The 17,417-nt window shown below is 33.8% G+C and overlaps 1 protein-coding gene across 1 annotated transcript in view; it reads left to right on the forward strand.

Moving 5' to 3' along the window:
• Window positions 1-1,470: 1,470 nt before the first annotated feature.
• Window positions 1,471-17,417, forward strand: part of ZDHHC21 (zDHHC palmitoyltransferase 21) — a gene marked incomplete at both ends in the record, with an annotated part of 46,459 nt that continues 30,512 nt past the window's right edge. Inside the window, 4 exons of the mRNA XM_079706247.1 lie at window positions 1,471-1,624; window positions 2,901-2,999; window positions 8,145-8,256; window positions 11,304-11,442. Coding sequence (XP_079562373.1) covers window positions 1,471-1,624; window positions 2,901-2,999; window positions 8,145-8,256; window positions 11,304-11,442 — 504 coding nt within the window. The remainder of the gene's footprint in view (window positions 1,625-2,900; window positions 3,000-8,144; window positions 8,257-11,303; window positions 11,443-17,417) is intronic.

Here is a 17,417-nt window from a genome sequence, read left to right on the forward strand (position 1 = left end):
CAGCTCATTGCTGTATGTTGAAGTCTTAGTGAAGCTCCTGGATCCGTGGTTCCTGGATACCAGTCAGCTGTATCGAGACACCTGGGGAGCATTTTAGAACATTTTATAGGTTTTTGAGCATTACTCTGTAAAGAATTATGATTCAGTACATCTGGAATGAGGCCTGGGAATAAGTATTTTTAAAAAGCTCCTCAACTGATTCCAGTTTGCTTATAGGTTTGAGAAACATTGTCCTAGTGTATTGTTGTATTATTCCATTGTATTTTATGTAAAAATGTTGCCCCCTAGATCTCATATAGTAATTTATTATTTAAGGTTTATAAGTTATAGCTACTAAAGTATGGATATATTTTAGGTCACTTTTTAAATACCATATGTAGAAGTATCTTAACTTTAAGCCTCTTATTGTGAGGCCTATTAGCATTTTGTTAATACTGAACTGAAAAAAGCCCCATTTAAACAGGAGTCTTCTCGAATTGATAGTAATATTAGTTGGGCTTCATTCCATGAATTTAAGTATTTTTGGCAATTTGTAATTACTTTTCACTTTTTATTATAATTTTTCAAAATGATTTTTAAGCATTTTGTTGTGGTTTAAAATTAAATTAAATTGAACAAATCTTAAGTGTTTATAGTTCAGTGAGTTTTTACATATGTAGATATCTGTAAGGCAACAGGTCAACATCTAGAACATTTCTAACTCCTCAGAGTTTCCCCCATTTCCCTTCCCAATTAATAAACACCCCTCCCACCACAAGATGAGCACTCTTTTGACTTGTATTGCCATCAGTTAGTCTTATGTACAAAACTTTTTAGTAGTTTAAATCATATCTTTTTGTGAATATGTGCACTCATTTCTCTTGAATTTACACGTGGAATTGCTGAGTTAATGGCAGACTCGTGTTTAACTTCAGAAGGTAATGCCAGTTTATACTCTATGATTGCAATTCATATGAAAATTGAAATTAAATTATTTGAAGCTTATGGTGAAATTTTAATAGGCTGAAACTTCCCTTTGTTTTACAAAGTGTTCTATTTTGTCAAAAATATACATAGAGGGCTTCCCTGGTGGTGCAGTGATTGAGAGTTCACCTGCCGATGCAGGGGACACGGGTTCATGCCCCTGTGCGGGAAGATCCCACATGCCGCGGAGCGGCTAAGCCCGTGAGCCATGGCCGCTGAGCCTGCGCGTCCGGAGCCTGTGCTCCGCAACGGGAGAGGCCACAACAGTGAGAGGCCCGTGTACCGCAAAAAAAAAAAAAAAAAAAAAAAAAATATATATATATATATATATATATATATATATATACACACATACATAGAAAGAAAATTTAAGTGTCATTTTATAGTTGCCAAAAAGGTAGTTTTGTTTTATTCAAATAATTTTTCCTATATAAGTAATTTTTTCTTTTTCCCTTTCCTTAGGTTCGTCTTTCCTTGTGGGTTGGCAGGCAGTCATAGGACTGCAAAATGGGTCTCCGGATTCACTTTGTTGTTGACCCACATGGTTGGTGCTGCATGGGTTTGATTGTCTTTGTCTGGTTATACAACTTTGTTTTAATTCCCAAAATTGTCCTCTTTCCTCACTATGAAGAAGGACATATTCCAGGCATATTAATAATAAGTAAGTTTCTAGATCTTTATTTATTTCTTTGGATAATTAAAGATTTTTCTCATTGTGAATGTTTTTGGAGTAAAATACCACTATAATAACCTTCCTTTTAATATTATTCAGTGCTATTAATATGAAGTTATTTACTAAATTATGGACATTTTTAAAAAGAATGGCCTTTATATATTTTGCAGGGTTAGATAAGTGTGATATCTTCATATCTAACTCTACAAAATATATAAAGACCATTTTGTTTAATAAAAGACTGGCACAATAGTGCTATTTATGTAGGTCTGTGTGTATTTTTAATGTTTCTGTTATATACTTTTTGCAAATGTGGAAGGAGTTTTAAGAATGATTATGATACACATTGTTGAGAAAAAGTTTCATGATATAAAAATTATTGATTATGATTTTGATTATGATAATACTTTGAACTTCTGGATAATTATTTTCTCCTATAGTTTAATGGTGATGGTTTGCGTATGATTAAAAGAATAAGATTGAAGTGATATGTTTTACATGTACATGACATTTATAGTTTTCATGTACATTCTGTCATTTTGATCTCATAAGAGCTGTGGGAAGTATAATCTGTTTTACAAATGATAAAACTGACCAATACCATGCAGTCGGTCCTGGAGTTAGCACTTGAACTAAGTTTCCTATTACAGGTGCAGTACCTTTATCCCCCCAACAAAATACCTATTTCTTTTTCATCTAAAAGGTAGAATTATGATGAATGAATATATTTTCCTTTACTGTTATTTTTTCTGGTTATTCATTTTAAAACACAAAAATTTCTAGATTCTTTATTTTCAAATTAACTATCTTAAGATCTATTGAAAAGAGCAATTGAACATCACTAATCCAATGTAATTTTGAAGCTAGCCACTTAGAGTTAATGAAAAAGTTTAATTGTAGCATAGGTTTAAAAATGCTGCTTCGATTCTGTCAAATATAGTACATGTAATAATTAAAAGGGATTCATTTATACCAATATTAGTAGGGAATTTCTGTTAATAAAGAATCTGGTTTATAACAAGTTTATCAGTTATTATTATACAAAATAACTATTTAAAATTACTACATTTTAGATAATCCTCTTGGCAGTATTATTTGATGAATGAAATGAATTAATCATCTTTCCATCTTATTTTTGAAAATTATTTATCCTGATGGTATTAATTAAAATATACATTTATCCTTTAGATATGCTTGTTGAAAAATGTTTTGAAGGGTAAATACTAATTTTATTTATTTACTTATTTGTTTGTTTATTTCCAAGTATTCTATGGCATTGCCATATTTTGTCTGGTTGCCTTAGTGAGGGCCTCAATAACTGATCCAGGAAGACTCCCTGAGAACCCAAAGATCCCACATGGAGGTATGGTACCCTTCAGATTGATCAGTTTTACAATGCCAGAATTATCATCTTTATTAATGTATTTGACTGCCTTTAGTATATTAATTATATATGTCATGTAACGCCACTTTCAAGTCTTTCCTCAATTGTTTCCTTTCCAGACTTCTCAATTTAAAACCACAAATCTTAGCTGACTCCTCATATCCCCCACTCTCTGGCTCTCCTTTTCACTTTACTTGTTTATTTATTTGTCTCTCCCTCCTCCCACTCCACATCTATATAACCTCTGTGAGGGTGTAGATTCTTTGTGTTGTTTTCTTCATTTGTTCAGTACTGTATCCTTAGTGCCTAAATAGTCACTTAGTAATAGTTGCTAAGTAAGTATTTGTTGAATGATATATAATTACTGAGAAATTATATTTTTATTTAGTAAAGGAATTTTTTTTTTGCGGTATGCGGGCCTCTCAGTGTTGTGGCCTCTCCCGTTGCGGAGCACAGGCTCCGGACGCGCAGGCTCAGCAGCCATGGCTCACGGGCCCAGCCGCTCCGCTGCATGTGGGATCATCCCAGACCGGGGCACGAACTCGTGTCCCCTGCATCAGCAGGCGGACTCTCAACCACTGCGCCACCAGGGAAGCCCTAAAGGAATTTTTTGATGGTGCCACTTCATGATATTATTGATATAATATTGCTTAAATATTTGTAGTATTATAATACTATTGCCTATATTTCTTCAAGTTCAAACAATTCAGTGAAAATTTTGAAAGCCTTTTATTCTAGTGTCAATGAAGGTAATTTTTGGTCAGTTTATTGCATAGTAACCATTCAGGCAACACAAAAAAAATTACAAATGTATTGCTTGTTTTATTACATGCCAGATATAGTAAACCTCCTTTACCCTCTTTCCCAAGTTTCACTTTTCCATCATTTGCTATGTAAGCTTTGAGAACTCGCTGTACTTTCTTCTAGAAAGAAATTTATATGTCTTTGTTATACATTATAGAACCAGAAAATTTTTTATAGTAGTTTCCGAACTTGCTTTACATTAGAACCACGTGGGGAGCTTTAAAAAACCTCAATGTCCAGATCACATCCCATATTAATTAAATCAGAATATCTGGGGGTGAGAGCCAGGTATCCGTATTTTTGAAAGATCCAAGGTGATTCTAGTGTGTCACAAAGTTTGGGAACCAATGTACTAATTCTTTCCAAAATTAGATTAACTGGCAAGTCACTTAGATAGCCTCCCTTTAGTTTCCGACTGTTTTTTGAGATCCATCATTTGGGGCTTACTTGGTCTTGCAAGTTTAACGATTAAGTGGGAATAATATGACACTGATGTTTATGTAGAAGTTTCTGAAAATTATCTTGAATATTTAGTTTTTATTAATTTATAGAAGCAGTATCACTGTCATTTAGCAGTTATCATGTGTGTGCGCGCGCGCGTGTACCTGTGTTTGGACAGGGAGGATGGCACTCTATAATTTGTATAGAATCCCTCTTCTCTACTAGCCTAAACCAAAGGCTCTCTAAAATACTGATACATGTATTTTCTACTTCAACTCTAAAACCCAATGTTATCAGAAAATCAAAGAAGCAGGCTTTTCCTAACTCAGGACTCATTTCTGATGAAATCTTTAGTTTGCTGTGGTCAAACATTCAAATGCCTACATCTGACAGATACTGCAAATCAGTGAAAGGGGCCAGGGAGGAACTATTTTATGTTGAAAATCTCATATCTTACCTAAAGGGAGTGGCACTGTTCAGCTACAGTGAAATAGTCATACAGGCCTGGTATTATTAGATACTACAGTTTTTGAAGAGAAAATATGGAATCTCAATTTTTATGAGACATATCATGATTTTTAAAAATATTGGCAACTAATTCAAAATTTTTAAAGCATTGTTTTAAAATAAATACCAAACAGATTATACCTGTGGGTCAGATTGAATCCACCTGAAACTGCTGTGTTACCTTTAGCTTATAGACTCCAGTGATGGAGGACACCATGGCGTCTTGCCAACTGTTTGGATATTTGCATTATATCTGGTCTCATTGACATTTGGCTTGTTTTTCTTCAGTGAAGAGTTCCCATTTGCCCAACCAAAAAAACATGCATTCATTTATCACATTTTAATGTTTCCAAAGTCTCTTGGTATTGTTATAAAGCTACACTGACAACCGATTCTGTCAGAAAGCCTCTGTTAAAACCCAACCCTTGTATTGATTTTTGTAGTTTCGAGTTATATTTTTCTCCCCAAAACATTAGTTTGTGATTTGAGATATAGTAATTGAGAAAAGGCCCTCTAATATGTGAGTCTTTTAAAAGACTCAAATAGAAGGTGATTCCTTCCTTTTTGAGGGATAAACCAAACCAAATCTTGCTTTATAGTCATTCATGCATTTACAGCATTAATAAGGTTCCCTGTTAAACAATGAGATGCTGTTTACCTTACATTAAAGAGCATCTATCATTTATAGAGTTTACCTTTTTTCTTTTATTTGTTTTATGTTTTGATTTTTCTTTCCTTTAAAAAATGTGTCTGTTAATTTTTTATCTTCTATAGCTACCATAAATTAGCAGTTGGATTCTGTCTCCCATAGGCTTTTATTTTATTTTGTTAGATGGGTAGTACAACAGTCTTGTAGGTGACCATCAGACACCAGAATGTATCAGTCACCAAGATCCTATTTGGACATGAATAAACCCTGAAGAAGAAAAAAGGGAGAAGACTAAGAAATGGTTTATAGATACATAGGGTGGTAGGTTAAGATGGATGGCTTTCTTTCTTGCTCTGCAAAGCAAAAACATAGATGCTACTTTAATTTCTGGATTTTAAAAATAGTGATTTTTTTTCTTTTCTAAAAACATAAATGTGTGTGTATACTTGTGTGTGAAAATGTGCATTTTCATTCGTATTTTTCATTTTAGATTCTTACATCTTAAATTGAGCCTTAAATGGCTCAGACCCTTTCTTTGAACAAATTTATGTTCCAGACCATAGGTCAACACATTCTTCTGTACTGTTAAGGGCCAGATAGCAAATATTTTTAGCTTTATGGACCATATGGTCTCTGTCACAAGTCCTCAGCTCTGCCATTGTAGCCCAAAAGCAGCCGTAGAAATATGTAAATGAACGGGCATAGCTGTGTTCAAATAAAGCTTTATTTATAGACACTGAAATTTAAATTCCAAGATTTTTATATGCCACAAATTATTATTGTTATGATCATTATCATTTTCAATCATTTAAATTTGTAAAAAACATTCTTACCTCATGGGTCACACAAAAACAGGTGGTGGCCTGGATTTCCCTGTTCACCGTAGTTTGCCAACCATAGTCTACACTACAGAATGAATTACAGTCTTTCTCTGACTCTAGCCAAACGCTCTTTTCTGAGGATACAACATTTTAAGTATGAAATAAATAATTTATTCTTTGCAGTATTATGTGCTGAAATTGCCAATAGCGAATACCCCATATTTATTTTTTAAGGGGCTGGTTTAAGAACATAAAGTTTTCATGTTTTCTTTTAATGAAAATCGGCTCATCGAAGAGAGTCTCCTTCCTGACCATATTCCTTGTAGTATGTGAATTCAAAGTTTTAACATTGGGATATTTGGGAACATCTAACATCCACTAACATCTAGGGGGAAAAAAAAGTGACATGCTTGTGACCTGGTATTATGCTACATATGAAATATTTCTGTTTCACTAACAGTTAAATTATCATAGTTTAATTGTACCTAAATTAAGCTTTAATATTGTTGCCCTCTCATGTAATATGTTTTCATTAAAATAAGGATTGTAAGTAAGAAATGGAAGAGAATTTTATTTTAAAGTGAAATATTTTAAATGTAAAAGATAATTTCTCAACTTTCATATTATTGGAATGAACAGTTGATTTGATATAGCTTTTATTCATACTTTATTGATTTCTTCAGAGACTTTTGTAGCAGAATGTTTTTCTAACACTTTACTATAAAATTCCAGTATATTGATTTTACTTCTGGCCATTAAACTAGAAATAATGGAATTAAAATAGGGTATCTTTTTAGAAAATTGAAAACTACCCACAATTCTATTACTTATATTTAGAATCTTTCATTTAAAAAATTTTTAAACTTTTCATGCTTTAGCAAGGATTTAGTTACTACTTACTGTGTGCTAGGCCACACTTTGCATATACTAATACTCACTCTGAGTATTGGAGTTAGGTTAATTTTACTATGCCCATACTTTTAGTGAGGTTAGGATATAGTTTTCCATAAGTGATATAAAGTTTAAGAATGTTTATTAAAAAATTCCATTTCAAGAAATATTAAAATGATATGTTCTATATAACAATTGTCTTATCTTGGTAGATGACTGTCCCATAGAGTTTTTATGGATCTAATTAGAGTAGTTCTTAATGAAAACAAATGACTTTTCCCTTTATTCCTGTAAACTTCATGTTTTTAGCACAAAGCTTAATTGTGTGCTCTTTCACAACAGACTAGAGGAAATTGCTACTTGGTGGTAGGATAGAATTTTGTAAAGAACTCCTTTATTTCTGTTAAATAGTAATCTTCTTGTAATCTTCTTCACTTCTGAAACTATCTTAGTACCTCTTAAAGCCATCTGAAATCTTTTTCCAACCCTATCTCATTCCCAAATGAATCCATTAATATTTTAAAAAATGGTTTCGTGTGGGGAGTTTGGGGGGATGCCATCTCTGTTTTTCTTACGATATCATACGATTGATTTTGACTTATTAATCTATTAAACCAATACTCAGCATTTTTTCTTCTTTAGAGCTTTTAGATAATAAATTTCTAGAAATTAATTTGTTTAAATATAATTCTGTTTTAATGTAATAATTTGGTTGTACTTCGGGGTTTTGTCATTAAATTTTACTTACAACAATATGTTTAAACTCAAATATGTTGTTTTCTATCTCTTAGTTTGACTATTAATAGTGTCTTATTTTTATAGTGTTTAAAATTAGAAACGTACAAAATAAAACATGCATAGAATAGAGCAGCAACATTTTTGGCAAACATTTACACTGAAGACTTAGACATATATATCGAAGAATTCCTATAAACTCTTCTAAACACTTGTTGCTAAATTTCAACATTATTCATGTGCCTTTATTAAATGGATTTTAATTTCCTTCTCTAGAAAGGGAGTTCTGGGAATTGTGTAACAAGTGTAATTTGATGAGACCAAAGCGTTCCCATCACTGCAGCCGCTGCGGCCACTGTGTTAGAAGAATGGATCATCACTGTCCGTGGTAAGAAATAAGTAATTCACTTTTTGGAAAAAAGGTAATAAAAAATAAATCTTAGTACTTAGCAGATTTAAACAAAGGTTATATTAGAGTTATACAGTTTAAGAAAACCTTTTAATGAAGATCCCTTTATTTGATCATATGGTTCTGTCAACTCCCAAAGTCATTTTTTCCAGAGATCCTATATTTTCTCACAAGGAGATATTTGAGCAGAAAACTAAGAATTAACATGCACCCAAATAAACAAAAGAACTAAGGTGGTTTTATTAAATGAGGCAATGTATGTAAAGCATTCAGTATAGTGTCTGACATAGAAAATACTTAAATATAAATATAGTAGCTGTTATTGTTTCTAACTGTAATAAACCGTATACATCTCATTGTTTGTATTTCCCTTCCAATTTGTTTAATTAAAGAGTAACACATTTCAGATACCCTTATACCTCATTTCACCCACTTTCAGCCTTTTTCAGTGTTATGAATTGGTAATAGGTATTAATATTACATGCTGGCTGGATGTGTAAAAAGTGGTAGTTAGCTGATTCTGCTGAACTGCCAACATTTTTGGTCAATAGGGGGCTCTCTTGTAATATTTAAAGAAAATGTTCAGTTGAGAAATAGAATTTTTGAAAACAAATGCTGTGAGAGTTCTTCATTGTATCTCATTTCAAAGCTGTCACAAAAATCTGTGAAAAAGATATTGTATTTAATTCTGCTTTCCTAGCATGGGATCTCTGTATAAATATTTAAACTGGTATGGTGTAGCACTTTATAAATATATCTATATACATATATATTTATGTTTGTACACACATACATGCATATATGCAAAGTTAGCTACGTAATAATCTTCTTAAATTTATAATTGCATTTATCTAAGGTTGACTCAGGGTAGAGTTTAGCTTTGCCTAGTAATGCTAATCAATTTAGAGTTTCCCTTATTTTTGATAACACAAGTTATTATTAGCCAGCTTTTAGTAAGAATTTGGTTTTCACTATAAACTGATTGTTTAAATACAAGGTAATTTCCTGAGATTAAGAAAAAGTAAAAGCACTTTGTTACTATGTAAAAAAGTTGAAAATTCCATCAACAGGATAGTTTAGTATATAACATACTCTTGGTGTTGAAAAAATGTGCGTTGACTTTAAACAGATTAATTCTCAAGTGATTTTACAAACCTCAGTGTTCTGTTTACAGTTGCAATAGTAGTAGATTTTTTAAAGCTATATAAAACATGTATTCAGGTAAGGGATAATCACACTTAAAAACTCAATTTTATACACTTTTTAGAGTAATATTTCTGATTAAAAATCTAATAAATGTTCAGGATAGTTGGTTGGATATTGATACCTCCTTTTAAGTGAATGCAATAGCTTAAGCTTAAAAAATAATCAACTAGGAACTGTTTTGGTACTATATAGATTAGTGATTTTATTTATTTTCAAGGAATAAAGATTGACTTGGTGACAAAATAAGGTGCTGTTTAACCAAAATTCTAAGATTGGGGTGAGCTCTCTGTTCCTAGGCCTTGTGCCTCCATAGTTTTAGTCACCTTCTCAGAACACTGGTGGGAAGAAGAGTGAAAGTACAAAGAGCTGGAGCATAGGAAGGGAGGGTAGACCAGGGGGCCTGAGTAGATTTAGGGATTTATGTGATTGAATTCCCTAATAGAGAAATGCTGAGATATTCAGAGAGTGAGGGAAATGTACAGTATAAACTAGAAGCAAGGAGAATTTTTAATTTTTTTTCAGAAATTGCATTATCTTAACTGCTTAACAGCTTTGGATTTGGAGGTCAGTTCTCTGATGACCTCAAGGTTTACTCTATTTTTGGCTCTAATCACTCCTTCCAAGGAACTTGCTACCAAAAGAACTCTTACATGTAGATTATCTTAGTGTTCCTTAAAGTTCTGTGCTTAAGAAGAATGCCATGATCATAGCAGTTATTTCTCAAATTTTGGGGGGACAGAAAGGAATGGGGCAAGTATAAGTCATCTTTCAAGCAACAGCTATTGAAGAGTATTTTTGAGTGCATACAGAAGCACCCTTCTCTGGTAGCCCTGCTTGCAGATAACAAAACACAGGAAATTTTCTTGTTTACGAAGCATGCACTCTTTAGTCTAAGAAATGCCTCTTCCAGGTTTTCTGTTCAGTTATATATCTGATTTAAAAAAATAGTCAGCACACCTTTAAAACAACAATTTAAGTTAGGAATTTGACCCTATTTATTTATTTTTTCAAATAGTGGCAGTGTAATGCTATATTGAAATGAAAGCATTTGTGAAAGGTAATTTGTAGTTTTGAACTAGGGTTTTCTGCTGGAATTGTAAAATATTTTGAAAATTTAGGTACAATAAATAACCTTGGAACAATAAAATAGCTTGCATTAATCTTGAATATTTTGGGATTATGACATTAATCCTTTTTCCTAGTTGTGGTTCACTGTTATATTGGTGGAAATGTAGCTCTAAGAATTTATAAATACTTTTGAATATGTGTTTATTTTCAGGAAGCAAGGTTAGATTTTAAAAGTAAGAAAAATTGTGAATGCTTAGCAGTATATCAGAGTGGCAGGTTTAAGTTATTTTACTTCACATCATTCAAATTGGTCTGCACAGCTAGAATGCTGCAGTGGAAGGGCAGTATAGAGAAGAGGGTTCTTGCTCTCTTGACCACTGTCTCTCCTAACTGTACATCCTCTGGCAATTGTCCTAACTCCTTTGTTCCTTTTTTGTATCAGTGAAGCAAGGAGGCTGCCATCTGTTCTTCCTTGCCTCACTGGGTTGTTGTTGAGTTGAAGGGGAATCATATACAGGACTTCTTTAAAAAGTAGAATGTGCTTTACAAATGTGAAGTGGCATATTTGTGTCGTATCTTATGTACTCTTTGCTTTTAGGTTTGAGTGACTTTAGCTTATCTCCGTGAAGTAAAACACATATGAAGTTTGTGCTTTATGTGAAGTTTGTGTGTTTGCGTTTATCTCTAGTTTTACCATACTAAAATTAACATTAAAGTTTGAAATATTTTTTCTTTCTCCTTTTTTTCTTCAGGATTAACAATTGTGTTGGTGAAGATAATCATTGGCTTTTTCTGCAGTTGTGTTTCTACACTGAACTTCTTACTTGCTATGCACTGATGTTTTCTTTCTGCCACTATTATTACTTTCTTCCACTAAAAAAGCGTAACTTGGTAAGAAATGTTTATATCAACTAATGTTAGAGCAACTATATTATACAGTTATTAACATGTGGTGCTTTTAAGTGCAGAAAATTGAAAACAAAAACAACAAACATAAACTCTCAAATTGGTGCATTTTAAAATATATTGGAATTGAGAAAGTGGACCCTGTTCTGACATTGCCTTTTAACCACATCTATTTATGATTATTTATTAGTGTTGAGTTCTTTAAAAAGTGACATATTAGATCTCTTAATAATATATTGGTTTAAAAATATCTACAGTAATGAAAAACAAAGTGAAAAATGTTAGCTTCTTGTTTCTTCTCAGGAATAAAAATAGACTAGTTTAATTCTTAAAGGTTCTCAAAGGAACATTAAGTTCTTGAGAGAAAGGACAAGACGAATTTGCAGGATGCCTTAAAAAGTTATTACATACACCGTTTGAGGCATTGCTTTTTCCATTTTGTAGAGGAACTACAATAGATGTTAACAAGATTTGCCCAGAATGGTGGTGTTAGTGGTGGCGGTGGTAATAGCATCACCTAGGAATGTTAAGGCTTGACTGTATATCAACACTATGCTATGGGCGTGTGATTTTAATTCTCACGTTAATGCTCACTACAGCCACATGAGGTGGGTATGATTTTCCCCCATTTTATAGATGGAAACAGACTAATAGAGGTTGAATAAATAGTTACTGAAGATGCAAAGCTAGGAAGTGATTATTAAACTGGTTTTAGTTGTAGAGCTGGGATTTGAACCTGATTTTGTGTTTTCTGCATCATATCTTGTGTGCTTTGTGTGTAGAACTGGTATTTGAGCCTGATCCTATGTCATTTGGACTTAGATTGTGTTTTTAAAATGCCCTGTGTGTGTGTGTGTGTGTGTGTTGTGTGTGGGAGAGAGAGAGAGAGAGAGTATGATCAAGGGTGCGTGTGAGGAAACCGGTAGGGAAGAGAGAAGGAAGAAGGAATAGATTCCCTGATGGAGAAGGGTATTTTCTTTCCTATTTATATCATTTTATACTGTTTAAATCTTTTTTATTAAAAATAACAAGTTCGGTGGTGGTACATACAATTAAATTTTGTAATAAGAGAGCGATTGAGAGAAGGTCTTTAAGTTCTGCGTATTTAGATCTTTTTTATACACATGGTCATTGTGTTTAATTAAAAGAAGATATTTACTGTTGTTGCTTAGTTGCATATATTAGTGGGGCCTTGTGATAATTCTCCTTATTAAATACAGAGTGAGCAATTAAAAACTAATAACTGAAAAAAGTTCAAAAGGGAGAACTGTAAATATAGGTGTTTGACATCATCACACTGAGACTTTAGTGTATGCTAGTACTATGGTTTTAGAAACGTTTTATTTATAGATTAATTTCTTTTTTTATGCTTTCTCATATTTTAATTTTACTTTCTAATAAGACCAGGTACAAAAGAATGGTCACCCAAAACATCCAGATCAAAAGTTCTAATGCAATAGCAGCTAATATTTAGAGAGTCATTTAGGGTCGACAAGGTACTTTTTCTGCACGTGTTATTTCTTTTAATTCCCACAACAACTGTGTGAGGTGACCTAGCCATGAGTGTGACTTTAAAGCCAAACTCCCTGGGTTTGAATCTCAATTATAGGTTAATTTCTGATATAATTGGTATTGTAGTTAAAATATGTAAAAGGTTATACATATTCTCCCAAGAGTAACCTGTTTCAAGTAGATTGAGCCTAATAAGAAAAGCATTAAAATAAAAATTTACCAGTAAGATTAAGATCAGAATGTTTTAAAAACTGAGAGAGAGGTAAAATTTAGTGGTATTAATGAAAAGCTACTAGAGCTTCTCTAGGAGGGAATACATTATAGTATAGTGAAGGGATTGGCAAACTATGGGCGTTGGGATAAGTTTGAACCTCTGCCTGTTTTTTTTTTTTCTTCTTTTTCCTCTGCCTGTTTTTGTTAATAAAGTTTTCCTTGAAACACAGTTGCTCTCGTCTATTTACATATGTTTATGATTGCTTTTGTGCTACAACAGCAGAGTTGAATAGTTGTGAGAGAGGCATATGGCCTAAAAGCCTAAAATATTAAGTATCTGGCTCCTTTATTTTTTATTTTTTATTTTTTATTTTTTTTGCGGTACGTGGGCTTCTCACTGTTGTGGCCTCTCCCGTTGCGGAGCATGGGCTCCAGAGGCGCAGGCTCAGCGGCCATGGCTTACGGGCCCAGCCGCTCCGCGGCATGTGGGATCTTCCCGAACCGGGGCACGAACCTGTGTCCCCTGCATCGGCAGGCGGACTCTCAACCACTGCGCCACCAGGGAAGCCCGATCCTTTATTTTTTAAAAATTAATTAATTTATTTATTTTTGGCTGCATTGGGTCTTCGTTGCTGCGCGCGGGCTTTCTCTAGTTGCGGCGAGCGGGGGCTACTCTTTGTTACGGTGCGTGGGCTTCTCATTGCGGTGGCTTCTCTCGTTGCGGAGCATGGGCTCTAGGCACGCAGGCTTCAGTAGTTGTGGTAAGAGGGCTCAGTAGTTGTGGCTCGCGGGCTCTAGAGCGCAGGTTCAGTAGTTCTGGTACACAGGCTCATTTACTCTGTGGCATATGGGATCTTCCCGGACCGGGGCTCAAACCCGTGTCCCCTGCATTGGCAGTTGGATTCTTAACCACTGTGCCACCAGGGAAGTCCAGATTAATTCTTGTATCATTATAAATTATACCTTTTTATCTGTAGTAATTATTCTTGCCTTACAGTGTTTTTCTTTGTTATTAATTTAGCTATATCAGCTTTGTTTTGGTTAGTATTTTCATGGTATGTCTTTTTCTATCTTTTTACTTTCAACCTTTATCAGTTATGTCTTGTCAGTGTGCCTTGTAGACACCAAATATTTCTTTTTTTTTAAGTTTAGTTTGATAATCTTTGTCTTCTAATTGGAATAGTCCATTTTAATTTACTGTGACATATTAATCCTATCATCTTACTGTGTATTTTCTATTTGACCCATCTATTCTTTGTTTCCATTTTTCTTCTTTTCTTACCTGCTTGGAAATTTTCAATTAGAAAAGATTTCCAATTTATCCCTTCTCATGGTGTTTCTCCTTTTACTCTTTTTAAAGTGGTTTTCCCAGAGATCAAAACATTCTTCCTTGGTTTTCTGAAGTTTGATATAAGTTGGTACTTTAAACATTGCTGTGATAGTAAATGTAGTGGCCTTAGAACCCCTCCTATCATCGTTTTTGGTATTCTGGGCGCATAAAATAGATGTTGAACTAAAACTCATGACAACAAGAAGTAATTGTTGTCATTTATATATTATGTGTTATAATACATATGTTATATGAAGTCACTATTTGTTTAGAGTTACCCACATATTGATGCTTTTTCTAGTCCTTCATGTCTTCGTAAGTTTCTAAGTTTCTTTCTGGGAGTATTTTTTTTCTGCCTCTTGGTGGAAGTGTACTGGAACAGATGCTCCCAGTTTTGGTTCATCTGAAAATGTCTTTATTTCTCTTTCATTTTTGAAGGATTTGTTTGCTTAGCATAGAATCATACGTTTGGAGTTATTTTCAGGCTTTAAAAGATGTTATTTCCTTGTCTCCTGGTTTCCATCATTTCTGTTGTAAAGTCAGTTGTTAGTTTTATTGTTCCTCCATTGAAGTAGTGTATCTTTTCTCTGACTGCTTTTATGATTTAGTTATTTATATTATTTCAGCTTTCTTGAGGCATAATTATATAATTAACATATAAATGTATAAGATACTTAAATTGCGCATTATGATAATTTGATATATGTATACACTTTGAAAGGATTTCCCCATCTAGTTAATTAACACATCCAACACTTCACATATTAATCTTTTTTTTTATGAGAACATTTAAGTTCTTCTCTCAGCAAATTTCAGTTGTACAGTATGGTGATAAAACAGTGGTCACCATGTTTTACATAAGATCTTTACCTTATTCATCTTATAGCAAAAATTTGCACCCTTTTACCAACCTCTCCCTATTTCCCACAACCCCAGCCCCTGGCAACTACTTGTCTACTCTCAGTTTCTATGAGTTGAACTTTTTTTTTCTTAATTCCACAGATAAGTGATACCATTTGGCTTATTTCACTTAGTATAAGGCCATCAAGGTTCATCCATGTTATCACAGATAGCAGGATTTCCTCCTTTCTCATGGCTGAATAAAATTCCACTGTGTATATATACAACATCTTTTTTATCCATTCATCTATTGATGGACACTTAAGTTGCTTCCATATCTTGGCTATTGTGAATAATGCTGCAGTGAACATGGGAGTGCTGATATCTCTTTGATTTCCTTTGGATATATACCTAGAGGTAAAATTGCTGGATCATATGGTAGTTCTATTTTTAATTTTTTGAGGGGTCTCCATACTGCTTTCCAAAGTGGCTGCACCAATTTCTATTCCCACCAAAAGTGCAAAAGGATTTCTTTTTCTCCACATCCTTGCCAACACTTACCTTTTATCTTTCTTATGATAGCCGTTCTAATCTAAGAGGTGTGAGATGATATCCCATTGTGGTCTTGATTTGCATTTCCCTGATGATTAGTGATGTTGAGTACCTTTTCACATACCCATTGGCCATCAATATATCTTCTTTGGAAAAATGTCTGTTCAGGTCCTCTGCCCATTTTTTTTTTTTTTGCGGTACGCGGGCCTCTCACTGTTGTGGCCTCTCCCCCTGCGGAGCACAGGCTCCGGACGCACAGGCTCAGCGGCCATGGCTCACGGGCCCAGCTGCTCTGTGGCATGTGGGATCTTCCTGGACCGGGGCACGAACCCGTGTCCTCTGCATCGGCAGGCGGACTCTCAACCACTGCGCCACCAGGGAAGCCCCTCTGCCCATTTTTTAATCAATTATTATTATTATTTTTGCTGTTGAGTTGTATGGGTTCTTTATATATTTTAGATATTAATCCTGTATCAGAGATATGATTTGCAAATATTTTTTCGCATTACATAGGTTGCCTTTTCATTTTGTTGGTGGTTTCCTATGCTTTGCGAAGGTTTTTAGTTTGATTTAGTCCCACTAGTTTATTTTGCTTTGGTGACTTTGCTTTTGGTGTCAAATCCAAAAAATCATTGCCAAGACCAACGTCAAGGAGCTTACCCAATATGCTTTCTTCCACAAGTTTTATGGGTTTAGGTTTTATGTTAAAACCTTTGATTCATTTTGAGTGATTTTTGTGTATTGTGTAAGATAGGGGTCCAGTTTCATTCTTTTGCTTGTGACTGTCCAGTTTTCCCAGGACCATTTATTGAAGGGACTGTCTTTTCCCCATTGACTCTTCTTGGCTCCTTTGTCATAGACTAATTGACCATATAAGAGTGGGTTTTTTTCTGGGCTGTCTTCTGTTCCATTGATCTAAGTGCCTTTTTATGTCAGTATCATACTATTTTGATTACTATAGCTTTGCAATATATTTTGAAATCAAGACATGAGATGCCTCCAGCTTGGTTCTTCTTTCTTAAGATTGCTTTGGTTTTTTGAGATCTTCTGTGGGTCCATACAAATTTTAGGATTGTTTGTTCTATTTTTGTGAAAAAAAATTCAGTCAAATTGTGATAGAGATTGCATTGAATCTGTAGATTGCTTGGGTAGTATGTCCATTTTAAGAATATTTAATTTTTCCAATCTATGAGCGTGGAAGAGCCTTCCATTTATTGGTGTTGTCTTCAATTTCTTTCATCAGTGTCTTCACTGTACAGATCTTTCACTTTGTTGGTTAAATTTATTCCTAGGTATTTTATTCTTTTTGATACAATTGTAAATGGGATTGTTTTCTTAATAACTTTCTGATAGTGTATGGAAATGCAACTGATATTTGTATATTAATTTTGTATCCTGCAACTTTATGAATTTGTTTATTAGTTCTAACAGTTTTTTGGTTGAGTCTTTAGGTTTTCTATATGTAATACCATGTTATCTGCAAATAATGTCAGTTTTACTTCTTCCTTTCTAA

The sequence above is a fragment of the Hyperoodon ampullatus genome, assembly GCF_949752795.1.
Source record: "Hyperoodon ampullatus genome assembly, chromosome: 6".
Classification (NCBI taxonomy): Eukaryota; Metazoa; Chordata; class Mammalia; order Artiodactyla; family Ziphiidae; genus Hyperoodon; species Hyperoodon ampullatus.